Source organism: Ylistrum balloti, unplaced genomic scaffold (assembly GCF_031769215.1).
Source record: "Ylistrum balloti isolate Yb309-2 unplaced genomic scaffold, AGI_CSIRO_Ybal_v1 Utg371192, whole genome shotgun sequence".
NCBI classification, from domain to species: domain Eukaryota; kingdom Metazoa; phylum Mollusca; class Bivalvia; order Pectinida; family Pectinidae; genus Ylistrum; species Ylistrum balloti.
Genome location: NW_026782649.1, coordinates 155,971 through 174,071, shown reverse-complemented (window position 1 = coordinate 174,071; position 18,101 = coordinate 155,971). Strand labels below are relative to the sequence as shown.

The following is an 18,101-nucleotide window of genomic DNA, read 5'->3' as shown; positions in this document are numbered from 1 at the left end:
CCAGGCAAAATATTGACAAAATCCAACCGTAATAGAATTAACAGGTCATGATAGCGAAAAGATTACAAAGGATGAAAAGACAGACTCTCATTAGATTGAACGAACGGACATAGAATGTGTCCGTGATTGAAGGCACTGTTCACAGAGGGGTAGACGAGAACTCACACAGGCCTTGTACGAATATAGGTGTGGCTGTGCTTGATAAATGATGGGTATCTAACTTGATGACTTACGCTCTCTCACATATGTATCTGTACTTGTCCTGGCAGTTTTCGTCCGTCCACTTGTAGAAGGATGACCCCTCCATGGCCAGACAATTGTCCTGCCCTGCATGGTTGTCAGGTTGATGACGATACCAATTGGTGTAGACAAAGGGAGCTCCCTGTGGCTCCCATGTCCATTCCCCTTCTGTTGTCCAGTCTGATCCTCCCATCCAGTATGTGTGAACGTCTTGGAGTGTACAATCCAAAAGTAGGTTTAAAGCATAGCTAGTTTTTAAGCTTTAGATAATGATAAGTGTCAAATAGATCAATAAATTAAATAAAAAAAATAATAAATAATTGTAAATATATATATATAAATAAATGAAAAATAAATAAATATATAAATGAAAAAATAAATGAATAGATAAATGCATTCAATTCTATTTATATAAAAACATTGTTTTTTTTCTCTCATTATTTATTCCCACAGAAATCTATAATGGTTTATTAATTCTTGTTGAAACAATGGATTTACAAAGTTCCCGATTCTTACGCTGCCTGAGAACAAGCAGTTATCTGAGGAAAGAAACATTGATTGGCTTTTCATAAGTTATTAAAAGATATCTGCATTCGAGTTTATTTTAGAGTTCATACTTACGGTTTTGAAGCGAGCGGATCATTGAAGCGAGAAAATTATCTTCGAATGCTGTTTCTACTCTCACAAGATAAGAACCATGAACTTCACACATCTTCTGTTAAAAACAAAAACAAAAAAGGTCGATTACTTTTGATGCAAAAAGAATGTGTGTTAAACTATTTATCTACAAAACTTATTAACCTTTATCATCAGCTTGTTGACAAATGTTGTGTGAACCTTCCGTCTCGTTATCTTAATTCAACTAGAAATCTTATATATTGATTAACATTAGACACAGATATATAATTAATAAGACACCCTACCCTGGTCTCTATAAGTAATACGTCACCCTACCCTGGTCTCTATAAGTAATACGTCACCCTTCCCTGGTCTCTATAAGTAATACGTCACCCTTCCCTGGTCTCTATAAGTAATAAGTCAACCTACCCTGGTCTCTATAAGTAATACGTCACCCTTCCCTGGTCTCTATAAGTAATACGTCACCCTACCGTTGTCTCTATAAGTAATACGTCACCCTTCCCTGGTCTCTATAAGTAATAAGTCACCCTAATCTGATCTCTATCAGTAATAAGACAACCTACCCTGGACTCTCTAAGTAATACGTCACCCTACCCTGGTCTCTAGAAGTAAGACATCACCCTTCCCTGGTCTCTATAGGTAATACGTCACAATACCGTTGTCTCTATAAGTAATACGTCACCCTTCCCTGGTCTCTATAAGTAATAAGTCACCCTACCCTGGTCTCTATAAGTAATACGTCACCCTTCCCTGGTCTCTATAAGTAATACGTCACCCTACCGTTGTCTCTATAAGTAATACGTCACCCTTCCCTGGTCTCTATAAGTAATAAGTCACCCTAATCTGATCTCTATCAGTAATAAGACAACCTACCCTGGACTCTCTAAGTAATACGTCACCCTACCCTGGTCTCTAGAAGTAAGACATCACCCTTCCCTGGTCTCTATAGGTAATACGTCACAATACCGTTGTCTCTATAAGTAATACGTCACCCTTCCCTGGTCTCTATAAGTAATAAGTCACCCTACCCTGGTCTCTATAAGTAATACGTCACCCTACCCTGGTCTCTATAAGTAATACGTCACCCTACTCTGGTCTCTATAAGTAATAAGTCACTCGACCCTGATCTCTATAAGTAATAAGTCACCCTACCCTGGTCTCTATAAGTAATAAGTCACCCTACCCTGGTCTCTATAAGTAATACGTCACCCTTCCCTGGTCTCTATAAGTAATACGTCACCCTACCGTTGTCTCTATAAGTAATACGTCACCCTTCCCTGGTCTCTATAAGTAATAAGTCACCCTAATCTGATCTCTATAAGTAATAAGACAACCTACCCTGGTCTCTATAAGTAATACGTCACTCTACCCTGGTCTCTATAAGTAATACGTCACCCTACCCTGGTCTCTATCAGTAAGACATCACTCTACCCTGGTCTCTATAAGTAATACGTCACTCTACCCTGGTCTCTATCAGTAAGACATCACTCTACCCTTGCCACTAATCCACACCCTACCCTGGCCTCTATAAGTAAGACATCACCCTACCCTGGTTTCTATAAGTAATACGTCACCCTACCCTTGTCTCTATAAGTAAAGCATCACCCTACCATGGTCTCTATAAGTAAGACATCACCCTACCCTGGTCTCTATAAGTAATACGTTACCCTACCCTGGTCTCTATAAGTAATACGTCACCCTACCCTGGTCTCTATAAGTAATACGTCACCCTACCCTGGTCACTATAAGTAATACGTCACTCTACCCTGGTCTCTATCAGTAAGACATCACTCTACCCTTGCCACTATAACTAATACCACACCCTACCCTGGCCTCTATAAGCAATATGTCACCCTACCCTGGTTTCAATAAGTAATATGTCACTCTACCCTGATATCTATAAGTAATGAGACATCCTATCAGTAAGACATCACTCTACCCTTGCCACTATAACTAATACCACACCCTACCCTGGCCTCTATAAGCAATATGTCACCCTACCCTGGTTTCAATAAGTAATATGTCACTCTACCCTGATATCTATAAGTAATGAGACATCCTACCCTGCTCTCTATAAGTAAGACATCACCCTACCCTGCTCTCTATAAGTAATACGTCACCCTACCCTGGTCTCTATAAGTAATACGTCACTCTACCCTGGTCTCTATCAGTAAGACATCACTCTACCCTTGCCTCTATAACTAATACCACACCCTACCCTGGCCTCTATAAGTAATATGTCACCCTACCCTGGTCTCTATAAGTAATACGTCACTCTACCCTGATATCTATCAGTAATGAGACACCCTTCCCTGGTCTCTATAAGTAATAAGTCACCCTACCCTGGTCTCTATAAGTAATACGTCACCCTACCCTTGTCTCTATAAGTAATACGTCACCCTACCCTGGTCTCTATAAGTAATACGTCACCCTACCCTTGTCTCTATAAGTAAAGCATCACCCTACCATGGTCTCTATAAGTAAGACATCACCCTACCCTGGTCTCTATAAGTAATACGTCACCCTACCCTGGTCTCTATAAGTAATACGTCACCCTACCCTAGTCTCTATAAGTAATACGTCACCCTACCCTTGTCTCTATAAGTTAAATATCACCCTACCCTGGTCTCTATAAGTAAGACATCACCCTACCCTGGTCTCCATAAGTAATACTTCACCCTACTCTGGTCTCTATAAGTAATAAGTCACTCTAGCCTGGCCTCTATAACTAATACCACACCCTACCCTGGCCTCTATAAGTAATATGTCACCCTACCCTAATATCTATAAGTAATGAGACACCCTTCCCTGGTCTCTATAAGTAATACGTCACTCTACCCTGGTCTCTATAAGTAATACGTCACCCTACCCTGGTCTCTAGAAGTAAGACATCACCCTTCCCTGGTCTCAATAAGTAATACGTCACAATACCGTTGTCTCTATAAGTAATACGTCACCCTTCCCTGGTCTCTATTAGTAATAAGTCACCCTACCCTGGTCTCTATAAGTAATACGTCACCCTTCCCTGGTCTCTATAAGTAATACGTCACTCTACCCTGATATCTATAAGTAATGAGACACCCTTCCCTGGTCTCTATAAGTAATAAGTCACCCTGCCCTGGATTCTATAAGTAATACGTCACCCTACCCTTGTCTCTATAAGTAAAGCATCACCCTACCATGGTCTCTATAAGTAAGACATCACCCTACCCTGGTCTCTATAAGTAATACGTCACCCTACCCTGGTCTCTATAAGCAATACGTCACCCTACCCTAGTCTCTATAAGTAATACGTCACCCTACCCTTGTCTCTATAAGTTAAATATCACCCTACCCTGGTCTCTATAAGTAAGACATCACCCTACCCTGGTCTCTATAAGTAATACTTCACCCTACTCTGGTCTCTATAAGTAATAAGTCACTCTAGCCTGGCCTCTATAACTAATACCACACCCTACCCTGGCCTCTATAAGTAATATGTCACCCTACCCTAATATCTATAAGTAATGAGACACCCTTCCCTGGTCTCTATAAGTAATAAGTCACCCTACCCTGGCCTCTATAAGTAATAAGTCACCCTATCCTGGTTTCTATAAGTAATACGTAACTCTACCCTTGTCTCTATAAGTAAGACATCACTCTACCATGGTCTCTATAAGTAATACGTCACTCTACCCTGGTCTCTATAAGTAATGAGTTACCCTACCCTGGTTTCTATAAGTAATACGTCACCCTAACCTGGTTTCTATAAGTAATACGTCACCCTACCCTGGTTTCTATCAGTAATAATTCAATCTACCCTGATATCTAAAGGTAATGAAACACCCTACCCTAGTCTCTATAAGTAATAAGTCACTCTATCCTTGCCTCTATCAGTAATAAGTCACTCTATCCTGGCCTCTATAAGTAATGAGACACCCTACCCTGGTCTCTATAAGTAATACGTCACACTACCCTTGTCTCTATAAGTAAAGCATCACCCAACCATGGTCTATATAAGTAAGACATCACCCTATCCTGGTCTCTATAAGTAATACGTCACTCTACCCTGGTCTCTATCAGTAAGACATCACTCTACCCTTGCCACTATAACTAATACCACACCCTACCCTGGCCTCTATAAGTAAGACATCACCCTACCCTGGTTTCTATAAGTAATACGTCACCCTACCCTTGTCTCTATAAGTAAAGCATCACCCTACCATGGTCTCTATAAGTAAGACATCACCCTACCCTGGTCTCTATAAGTAATACGTTACCCTACCCTGGTCTCTATAAGTAATACGTCACCCTACCCTGGTCTCTATAAGTAAAACGTCACCCTACCCTGGTCTCTATAAGTAATACGTCACTCTACCCTGGTCTCTATCAGTAAGACATCACTCTACCCTTGCCACTATAACTAATACCACACCCTACCCTGGCCTCTATAAGCAATATGTCATCCTACCCTGGTTTCAATAAGTAATATGTCACTCTACCCTGATATCTATAAGTAATGAGACATCCTACCCTGGTCTCTATAAGTAAGACATCACCCAAACCTGGTTTCTATAAGTAATACGTCACCCTACCCTGATATCTATAAGTAATGAGACATCCTACCCTGGTCTCTATAAGTAAGACATCACCCTTCCCTGGTCTCTATAAGTAATAAGTCACCCTGCCCTGGATTCTATAAGTAATACGTCACCCTAATAAGTAATAAGTCACCCTAATCTGATCTCTATAAGTAATAAGACAACCTAATCTGATCTCTATAAGTAATACCACACCCTACCCTGGCCTCTATAAGTAATACGTCACTCTATAAGTAATAAGTCACCCTACCCTGATCTATATAAGTAGTAATTCACCCTTCCCTGGTCTCTATAAGTAATACGTCACCCTACCCTTGTCTCTATAAGTAAAGCATCACCCTACCATGGTCTCTATAAGTAATACGTCACCCTACCCTGGTCTCTATAAGTAACTCTACCCTTGCCACTATAACTAATACCACACCCTACCCTGGCCTCTATAAGCAATATGTCACCCTACCCTGGTTTCAATAAGTAATATGTCACTCTACCCTGATATCTACTATCTCTATAAGTAAGACATCACCCTACCCTATAAGTAATACGTCTACCCTGGTCTCTATAAGTAATACGTCACTCTACCCTGGTCTCTATAAGTAATACATCACTACCCTTGTCTATAACTATAACACCCTACCCTGGCCTATAAGTAATATCACCCTACCCTGGTCTCTATAAGTAATACACTCACCCTACCTATAAGTAATGATCCCTGGTCTATAAGTAATAAGTCACCCTGCCCTGGATTCTACGTCACCCTACCCTTGTCTCTATAAGTAAAGCATCACCCTACCATGGTCTCTATAAGTAAGACATCACCCTACCCTTGCCTCTATAACTAATACCACACCCTACCCTGGCCTCTATAAGTAATATGTCACACCCTACCCTAGTCTCTATAAGTAATAAGTCACCCTACCCTGGTCTCTATAAGTAATATAAGTCACCCTACCCTGGTCTCTATAAGTAATACGTCACTCTACCCTGGTCTCTATAAGTAATACGTTACCCTACCCTGGTCTCTATAAGTAAGACATCACCCTAACCTGGTCTCTATAAGTAATACGTCACCCTACCCTGGTCTCTATAAGTAATACGTCACTCTACCCTGGTCTCTATCAGTAAGACATCACTCTACCCTTGCCTCTATAACTAATACCACACCCTACCCTGGCCTCTATAAGTAATATGTCACCCTACCCTGGTCTCTATAAGTAATACGTCACTCTACCCTGATATCTATAAGTAATGAGACACCCTTCCCTGGTCTCTATAAGTAATAAGTCACCCTGCCCTGGTCTCTATAAGTAATACGTCACCCTACCCTGGTCTCTATAAGTAATACGTCACTCTACCCTGGTCTCTATCAGTAAGACATCACTCTACCCTTGCCTCTATAACTAATAACACACCCTACCCTGGCCTCTATAAGTAATATGTCACCCTACCCTGGTCTCTATAAGTAATAAGTCACTCTACCCTGATATCTATAAGTAATGAGACACCCTTCCCTGGTCTCTATAAGTAATAAGTCACCCTACCCTGGTTTCTATAAGTAAGACATCACCCTACCCTGGTCTCTATAAGTAAGACATCACCCTACCCTGGTCTCTATAAGTAAGACATCACTCTACCCTGGTCTCTATAAGTAATAAGTCACTCTACCCTGGCCTCTATAACTAATACCACACCCTACCCTGGTCTCTATAAGTAATGAGTTACCCTACCCTGGTCTCTATAAGTAATGAGTTACCCTACCCTGGTCTCTATAAGTAATACGTCACCCTACCCTGGTCTCTATAAGTAATGAGTTACCCTACCCTGGTCTCTATAAGTAATGAGTCACCCTACCCTCGCCTCTATAAGTAATGAGTCACCCTACCCTGGTCTCTATAAGTAATGAGTCACCCTACCCTGGCCTCTATAAGTAATAAGTCACCCTACCCTGGCCTCTATAAGTAATGAGTCACCCTACCCTGGCCTCTATAAGTAATGAGTTACCCTACCCTGGCCTCTATAAGTAATGAGTTACCCTAAACTGGTCTCTATAAGTAATGAGTCACCCTACCCTGGCATCTATAAGTAATAAGTCACCCTACCCTGGCCTCTATAAGTAATAAGTCACCCTACCCTGGCCTCTATAAGTAATAAGTCACCCTACCCTGGCCTCTATAAGTAATAAGTCACCCTACCCTGGCCTCTATAAGTAATAAGTCACCCTACCCTGGCCTCTATAAGTAATGAGTCACCCTACCCTGGTCTCTATAAGTAATGAGTCACCCTACCCTGGCCTCTATAAGTAATGAGTTACCGTAATCGTTACCTCATTAGTTACGAATAAAACCTTACCAAAGCTTCAACCCATGAAGCGACGTCTCTACTGACGTGGTAGCAGGATTCTCCGTGGGCAGTCCATCCATTCGGACAGTTGGCCAGCACTGAATACAAACCAATATAGAAAAAATACAGAATTGTATGTTTGAAGATATCAACTAGAATTGTAACTTTTTATCAACGTAAACCTTTTTTACAGTATTTTTTACAAACACTTTATGATCAGTTTCGTTTGTAATTACGATATTTTTAATATCTATCTATTATAAATCCGATTTCTTATGCAATATATTGATTTAAAAACCAACCTTGTCCTAGAGTCAGGAACAACAGAACCAGACAGTACATTATAACGGCTGTCCTATCAGGTACCGACTGGAACACTCAACAAAACGGCAGACGTTACAATTCGGTTAAATCCGTCAATTTATGGAACAAAAATTGTTGTCTGACGAAGTTTGTCGAGATGTAACGATTGATGTAAACTGTTTTTACTGGGAATAAGCAATAGGGTATTTAAGTATTCGAATGACAATGAATCTTGACTTTTTCTTTGTTATTTAACTTTCTTGGTTTCACGTTTCAGTGACTTAGATAAGGCATGCGGCCGATATTTCGACCGGCTTATCAGTACTGACGATAAACTGTTCTACGCCTTATGGCACAAAATACATAGACTATTTTACACCAGTATCGTACAAACGGCTGATTTTTAAGAAAGAAATAAAAATGATAATAATAGTTATGATCTTAAAAGTTGAATCGTACTAGGTCAGTTTAAGAGCCAACGAACGCTTAGGTTCTGATGGTTAGTCTGTTTCATAACGTTTATTTCTTTTCAAAGTATGCTTCCATTCAACAACTTTTGAACACAGTTCAAGAACGTCAGGCAAACACTAATTTAAACAGTCCTTGTATAACGTCGGATCTGAGTTCAGCTTTTGTTGTAAATTGCTTTGTTTCATTATAAAACTTTTTTTCACTTCAAAAATCTAGGAACATCATGAGATTTGAAATATTTATTGATGTATTGTGACCTTGAGGAGTTGTGATTGGCTTAATGAAGTTTCCAATTGTTTCCAGTGCGACGTCATATTTGTTGTGACGTCGGAGTAAAACGAGATACAGAATAAAAATACCGCATGTTTAGATTTTGTTTCAGTCTAATAAATTGCTGTATTCACAAGTGTCCCAAGAAATATGAGTTATATGATCAAAAGTATTCGTTTCTGTATGGGTTTTTTTATATATAAATAGCCGAAAATAAACTGGTATACATGGATCAAATATCTAAAAAATCTTTCATTGTGTCTTCCAGACTTGTCGATATTTAACAACTCGGGCAACAGCTTAAAGTTACACAATCGCTGTGTTATATCGAAAGGAAACAGGATGTGGTAAATCTCTATCAGAAGTGTCATTCATTAAAAGTCACAATACACATCTGTAAACAATCTCTACCAGAGTTGTCGTTCCTTAATCGTCACGCTACGCCTCTGTAAACAATCTCTACCAGAGTTGTCGTTCCTTAATTGTCACACTACGCCTCTGTAAACAATCTCTACCAGAGTTGTCGTTCCTTAACAGTCACAATACACTTCTGTAAACAATCTCTACCAGAGTTGTCGTTCCTTAATCGTCACAATACACATATATAAAAAATCTCTACCAGAGTTGTCGTTCCTTAATCGTCACACTACGCCTCTGTAAACAATCTCTACCAGAGTTGTTGTTCCTTAACAGTCACAATACACCTCTGTAAACAATCTCTACCAGAGTTGTCGTTCCTTAACAGTCACAATACACTTCTGTAAACAATCTTTACCAGAGTTGTCGTTCCTTAATCGTCACACTACGCCTCTGTAAACAATCTCTACCAGAGTTGTCGTTCCTTAACAGTCACAATACACATCTGTAAACAATCTCTACCAGAGTTGTCGTTCCTTAATCGTCACACTACGCCTCTGTAAACAATCTCTACCAGAGTTGTCGTTCCTTAACAGTCACAATTCACTTCTGTAAACAATCTCTACCAGAGTTGTCGTTCCTTAATCGTCACACTACGCCTCTGTAAACAATCTCTACCAGAGTTGTCGTTCCTTAATCGTCACACTACGCCTCTGTAAACAATCTCTACCAGAGTTGTCGTTCCTTAATCGTCACACTACGCCTCTGTAAACAATCTCTACCAGAGTTGTCGTTCCTTAACAGTCACAATACACCCCTGTAAACAATCTCTACCAGTGTTGTCGTTCCTCAACAGTCACAATCTACCAGAGTTGTCGTTCCTTAACAGTCACAATGCACATATATAAACAATCTAGTAGAATTCTATAAGTTTGCTTTAGATGCCTTATTACCTGTTTTACATAAACTGTTCAACAAGTTACTAACCAAAGGTTATTTCCCGGAGAGGTGGTCGAGTAGTATTATATTACCCATCTACAAGAAAGGGGACCCTAATAATCCAGGTAACTATAGGGGAATATCTTTACTAAATGTCATAAGTAAGATTTTCACTTCTATTATCAATAGTAGACTTCAAACTTGGTCAGAAACATATGGCACCGTTGCTGAAGAACAAGCTGGTTTTAGGCGTGGCTACTCCACCATTGACAACATATTCAGTCTAAATAGTCTGGTCGAGAAATACTTATCGAAAAAGGGGGGAGTTTTCTATTGTGCATTCATAGATTTTAGAAAGGCCTTCGACCTAGTGAATAGATCCAAGCTGTTATTGGTCCTTCAGAGCCACAACTTTCAAGGTTCTATCCTTAATATTCTTAAGAGCATGTATCAGAAGGTCAAGGCTAAGGTCAAGGTCGGTGAATATTTGTCAAAAGAGGTGGTATGCAACTCCGGTGTAAAACAAGGTTGTATGCTCAGTCCTTGGCTCTTTTCATTGTACATAAACGAACTAGCTGATTTGATTCGGAAGGAAAGTGGTAGTGGTATTTTTGTGAACCAGATGATAGAGGATATATTCTTGTTACTATTTGCAGACGATCTTGCTCTAGTGGCTGATTCTGTAATAGGCTTACAAAGAAGACTAAATACTCTAGAAAAATACTGTAAAATATGGAATATGAGTGTGAACTTAGACAAATCAAATATTATTGTATTTAAAAATGGTGGAAAGTTATCCAAACACGAAAAATGGGTATATAAAGGAGCAGAACTTAAAGTTGTCACCTTCTATAAATATCTAGGAGTATTTTTCTCATCGAAGTTGAGTTGGTCATACTGCTGCAAATCACTTGCCCTACAAGCAACTAAAGCGTTAAACATGTTAAAGCATTGTTTGTGTAAAATAGGCAAAAGAGATGTTAAAATAGGTTTCAAACTGTTCGATGCTATGATCTCGCCAATCTTATTCTATGGTGCAGAAATCTGGGGAACTTCTCCAAATGCTGACATTGAAAGTGTACAGAACAACTTTTGTAAATTGCTATTATGTACTGGTGTGAAAGCAACAAACTGTATGGTAAGAGGTGAGTGTGGCAGATTAGAACTATATACATCATATATGTGTAAACCGGCCAAATATCTGATGAAATTATTCAGTATGGAGGACAACAGGTTACCAAAACTCTGTTATAAAATGTTACTGGTGCAAGATGCTAATGGAAAAAAGAACTGGTGCACCAAAGTGCGTGAAATGCTAAATATGCTAGGATTTGGCTATGTATGGCTTAATCAGGGGGTTGGTGATTCAAATATGTTTTGACTTTCACTTAAACAGAGAATGAGAGACGTAAATATCCAAGAATGGAACTCACAGTTAAATAAACCTGGCAAATGTAAATTTTATAGTAGTATTAAGGATGATCTGGTATGTGAAAGATATCTACTAATTAACTTGCCAATCCATCTCAGATTTGTTCTAGCCAACTTCAGATGTTCTACTCATGCTCTGGAAATTGAACGAGGGCGTAAACTTGGCATAGCAAGGGACTCAAGATTGTGTAATATTTGTAATAGGAAAGCTGTGGAGGATGAGATGCACTTCCTCCTTATATGCCCAGTCCTTTCGGACTTTAGAAAGGCTAACTTGCCACAGTACTGCCATTCAAACCCAGATCCAATGCATTTAGTAAGGCTTTTCAAAAGCACAGACGAGGTTATTCTGAAAAATGTTGCTATGTACATTTATAAAGCCTTAAAATATAGAGATGAAATTCTGCAGTTATGAATAAATATTTAACCTGTGTGTATAATTATGTGAACACATTATTTTGCTTCTACTTCATATCTGATGTGTCTATATATACATTGACAGTTTATATATACCAGTATATACTTAACATATGTGTTGACATGTGTATTGTAGCCAACTATATACTTAACATATGTGTTGACATGTGTATTGTAGCCAACTATATACTTAACATATGTGTTGACATGTGTATTGTAGCCAACTATATACTTAACATATGTGTTGACATGTGTATTGTAGCCAACTATATACTTAACATATGTGTTGACATGTGTATTGTAGCCAACTATATACTTAACATATGTGTTGACATGTGTATTGTAGCCAACTATATACTTAACATATGTGTTGACATGTGTATTGTAGCCAACTATATACTTAACATATGTGTTGACATGTGTATTGTAGCCAACTATATACTTAACATATGTGTTGACATGTGTATTGTAGCCAACTATATACTTAACATATGTGTTGACATGTGTATTGTAGCCAACTATATACTTAACATATGTGTAGACCGATGTATTGTAGCCAACTATATACTTAACATATGTGTTGACATGTGTATTGTAGCCAACTATATACTTAACATATGTGTAGACCGATGTATTGTAGCCAACTATATACTTAACATATGTGTTGACATGTGTATTGTAGCCAACTATATACTTAACATATGTGTAGACCGATGTATTGTAGCCAACTATATACTTAACATATGTGTAGACCGATGTATTGTAGCCAACTATATACTTAACATATGTGTAGACCGATGTATTGTAGCCAACTATATACTTAACATATGTGTAGACCGATGTATTGTAGCCAACTATATACTTAACATATGTGTTGACATGTGTATTGTAGCCAACTATATACTTAACATATGTGTAGACCGATGTATTGTAGCCAACTATATACTTAACATATGTGTAGACCGATGTATTGTAGCCAACTATATACTTAACATATGTGTAGACCGATGTATTGTAGCCAAATATATACTTAACATATGTGTAGACCGATGTATTGTAGCCAACTATATACTTAAAATATGTGTTGACATGTGTATTGTAGCCAACTATATACTTAACATATGTGTAGACCGATGTATTGTAGCCAACTATATACTTAACATATGTGTTGACATATGTATTGTAGCCAACTATATACTTAACATATGTGTAGACCGATGTATTGTAGCCAACTATATACTTAACATATGTGTAGACCGATGTATTGTAGCCAACTATATACTTAACATATGTGTAGACCGATGTATTGTAGCCAACTATATACTTAACATATGTGTTGACATGTGTATTGTAGCCAACTATATACTTAACATATGTGTAGACCGATGTATTGTAGCCAACTATATACTTAACATATGTGTAGACCGATGTATTGTAGCCAACTATATACTTAACATATGTGTAGACCGATGTATTGTAGCCAACTATATACGTAACATATGTGTAGACATGTGTATTGTAGCCAACTATATACTTAACATATGTGTAGACCGATGTATTGTAGCCAACTATATACTTAACATATGTGTAGACCGATGTATTGTAGCCAACTATATACTTAACATATGTGTTGACCGATGTATTGTAGCCAACTATATACTTAACATATGTGTAGACATGTGTATTGTAGCCAACTATATACTTAACATATGTGTAGACCGATGTATTGTAGCCAACTATATACTTAACATATGTGTTGACCGATGTATTGTAGCCAACTATATACTTAACATATGTGTTGACCGATGTATTGTAGCCAACTATATACTTAACATATGTGTTGACCGATGTATTGTAGCCAACTATATACTTAACATATGTGTTGACCGATGTATTGTAGCCAACTATATACTTAACATATGTGTAGACCGATGTATTGTAGCCAACTATATACTTAACATATGTGTTGACATGTGTATTGTAGCCAACTATATACTTAACATATGTGTAGACCGATGTATTGTAGCCAACTATATACTTAACATATGTGTAGACCGATGTATTGTAGCCAACTATATACGTAACATATGTGTAGACCGATGTATTGTAGCCAACTATATACTTAACATATGTGTAGACCGATGTATTGTAGAATGATAAAATATACTGAACAAATTGTATATAAAAAAATATTGTTGAAGTGTTGAGTGTGATGGAATGTGATTTATTAAATGTACTGTGGGCCGGAGGCCGTGAAGTATCGAAATAAAAGAATTGAATTGAATTGAATTGAAATGAATTTAATTGAATATATAAACAATCTCTACAGGAGTTGTCGTTCCTTAATGGTCACAATACACATATATAAACAATCTCTACCAGAGCTGTCGTTCCTTAACAGTCACACTGCGCCTGTGGCTCACGGGCTACCAATAGTTTACCTCAGGGTCCGCTATATAATCCATAACGTTTATAACCATATTCCAGGTGAACAATAATCTATTTTGGAAATAATAATACAAATAAGAAAGCAGAAATATAATGAAATATTTTTTCCAGGAATCTTGAAATGGCCTGAGCCGTTTACAGAAGTGATATTAGGGTACCGCAATGCACTCTGGGATAAATTTGTCATTTACTGCAGTTATAAATGAAACACCAAGCGATCTAATAATTTATTTACATTCCCTAAGCTTACCGTTGGCAACTCTTATTTAGTCAAACACCGATTTTTTTGTCACTCACTGCATGAAACATATATTTAGTGTTAGAAAAGTCATGTTGACAGTATACCAACGCTATCTCTAAGACTACAATGACGGCATTGTGGTCACGTGATTTATAGTGTTTGTTACAGCAGCCATAAATTATATACAAAAGAAAACCTTCGGCGATGTTCTAGATGTGAACGCTTTGTTGACCGACCGTCGATACCACTGAGGCTCCAGTCTAAGTATAGTGTAAACAGTGTTTAGTAGCTCATTGTCCAGACTTTTTTTAAGATTGAGATACAGGACTTTAAAAAATCTTAAATAGATGGCAACTCAAAAAAATAATTTAAAGAAATTAAAACGATATTTTTTACAACATTGGTTTCACAAAATAAAATGAGTTATCTCCCCTGAAACCAAAATTCTCTTCTTGTGTAAGATACATTTATCTCCCTTTAACCACAAAAAGAGATAATGTAGCCTACAATACTGCTGATGTATTTAGGGATTTTATATTTCGTCGAAGACCACAGAAAGGATAAGGCGACGTGTTATACAATATATGATGTAAAATCTTTCTGAACTGGGAGATGACATAGTAAAGCGATGAGTTGGTCTGACTTTCTGTTTCGATTTCTAAGCGGACTCTACCTTAGTTCGTATTTTCATTTGTTAAAATGTATTTTGTATTGCTGCTTATATTTAAACCTACATTGAATCTATTGGAGTTTGCTCTTATGCGTATCTAGAGAACAATCAGAAAATATAAAGAGAGCCAGACACATTTATTGACCCTGCCTCCTGCCCCTGCCCCAGTAGGAAACAATTGTCTGGATGCCTCCTTATGATTTCTTGGAAGTTATTCAACAAAGTGAGCACGCAATAGAAAAAAAGAAGAAGAAAGATTTATTATATGATTTCAAAGTGTTTATATATACCCTACGTATTCACATGAAACGAAGTGCGATTTTCCAATTGTATGAGTTCAGTGAGTGAAGTTGCACAACGTCATGTTTGCACAGAGCGGCGAAAATGTAAATGAAAGTAATGTTTGTTTTTTTTTCTAGGGACTCAAATGACTTTTTAAAATTTTCAATTCAGGATAAATAGAACCTAGAACTTTCTAGTTTGAGTCAATTTAAATTTCATTCTAGTGAGCTGCGTCAATGTCTATTTAAAAGATTTCTTGTTACACCTACGTTATCACTGGAGACAAATAACATAGGGTGGGACACGTATATACCAATGAGCCGTGACATATCGTGAGGAATAAAAGTCACCGAACCATAAACATAGGATATTGGCGATAAAGTCCCAAGATTTAATAGACATTTTAAAAACGTATCATACAAATGTTCTTAAGTAATATGACCTTTCACAGCGAGTGCCAAAGTTCTAGGGCCAAGCGACAGTTCACAGAGGTATATCAATGTTGAAAAGACATTTGACCGTTCACAGAGGTATATCAATGTTGTAAAGTTATTTGACCGTTCACAGAGGTATATCAATGTTGTAAAGACATTTCACCGTTCACAGAGGTATATCAATGTTGTAAAGACATTTGACCGTTCACAGAGGTATATCAATGTTGTAAAGTTATTTGACCGTTCACAGAGGTATATCAATGTTGTAAAGACATTTGACCGTTCACAGAGGTATATCAATGTTGTAAAGACATTTCACCGTTCACAGAGGTATATCAACGTTGTAAAGTTATTTGACCGTTCACAGAGGTATATCGATGTTGTAAAGTGTCCATTTACAGGGGTATATCAATGTTGTAAAGACATTTCACCGTTCACAGGGGTATAACAATGTTTTAAAGTGGCCGTTTGCAGGGGTATATCAATGATGTAAAGTGACCGTTCACAGGGGTATATCAATGTGTAAAGACACTTGACCGTTCACAGAGGTATAACAATGTTGTAAAGTTACCGTTCACAGAGGTATATCAATGTTGTAAAATTACTGTTCAAAGAGGTATATCAATGTTGTAAAGACATTTCACCGTTCACAGATGTATAACAATGTTGTAAAGTGGCCGTTTACAGGGGTATATCAATGATGTAAAGTGACCGTTCACAGGGGTATATCAATGTGTAAAGACACTTGACCGTTCACAGAGGTATAACAATGTTGTAAAGTTACCGTTCACAGAGGTATATCAATGTTGTAAAATTACTGTTCAAAGAGGTATATCAATGTTGTAAAGTGACCGTTCACACAGGTATATCAATGTTGTAAAGACATTTCACCGTTCACAGATGTATAACAATGTTGTAAAGTGGCCGTTTACAGGGGTATATCAATGATGTAAAGTGACCGTTCACAGGGGTATATCAATGTGTAAAGACACTTGACCGTTCACAGAGGTATAACAATGTTGTAAAGTGACCGTTCACAGAGGTATATCAATGTTGTAAAATTACTGTTCAAAGAGGTATATCAATGTTGTAAAGACATTTCACCGTTCACAGATGTATATCAATGTTGTAAAGTTACCATTCACACAGATATCTATCAATGTTGTAAAGTGACCGTTTACAGAGGTATATCAATGTTGTAAAGACATTTCACCGTTCACAGGGGTATAACAATGTTGTAAAGTGACCGTTTACAGGGGTATATAAATGATGTAAAGTGACCGTTCACGGGAGTATATCAATGTGTAAAGACACTTGACCGTTCACAGAGGTATAACAATGTTGTAAAGTGACCGTTCACAGGGGTATATCAATGTGTAAAGACACTTGACCGTTCACAGAGGTATAATAATGTTGTAAAGTTACCGTTCACAGAGGTATATCAATGTTGTAAAGACATTTCACCGTTCACAGATGTATATCAATGTTGTAAAGTTACCATTCACACAGATCTATCAATGTTGTAAAGTGACCGTTTACAGGGGTATATCAATGTTGTAAAGACATTTCACCGTTCACAGAGGTATAACAATGTTGTAAAGTGACCGTTTACAGGGGTATATAAATGATGTAAAGTGACCGTTCACTGGGGTATATCAATGTGTAAAGACACTTGACCGTTCACAGAGGTATAACAATGTTGTAAAGTGACTGTTTACAGGGGTATATCAATGTTGTAAAGACATTTCACCGTTCACAGATGTATATCAATGTTGTAAAGTTACCATTCACACAGATCTATCAATGTTGTAAAGTGACCGTTTACAGGGGTATATCAATGTTGTAAAGACATTTCACCGTTCACAGAGGTATAACAATGTTGTAAAGTGACCGTTTACAGGGGTATATAAATGATGTAAAGTGACCGTTCACTGGGGTATATCAATGTGTAAAGACACTTGACCGTTCACAGAGGTATAACAATGTTGTAAAGTGACCGTTTACAGGGGTATATCAATGTTGTAAAGACATTTCACCGT

The 18,101-nt window shown here is 37.7% G+C and overlaps 1 protein-coding gene across 1 annotated transcript; it reads right to left on the bottom strand.

Moving 5' to 3' along the window:
- Positions 1-229: 229 nt before the first annotated feature.
- LOC132561294 (perlucin-like protein) lies at positions 230-8,141 on the bottom strand. Its single transcript, XM_060226021.1, has 4 exons — positions 8,102-8,141; positions 7,809-7,897; positions 862-955; positions 230-450 (listed from the first exon to the last, which is right to left on the bottom strand). The coding sequence occupies exons 1-4, from the start codon at positions 8,139-8,141 to the stop codon at positions 230-232; spliced, it is 444 nt and encodes a 147-aa protein (XP_060082004.1).
- Between the last annotated feature and the right edge of the window lie 9,960 nt (positions 8,142-18,101).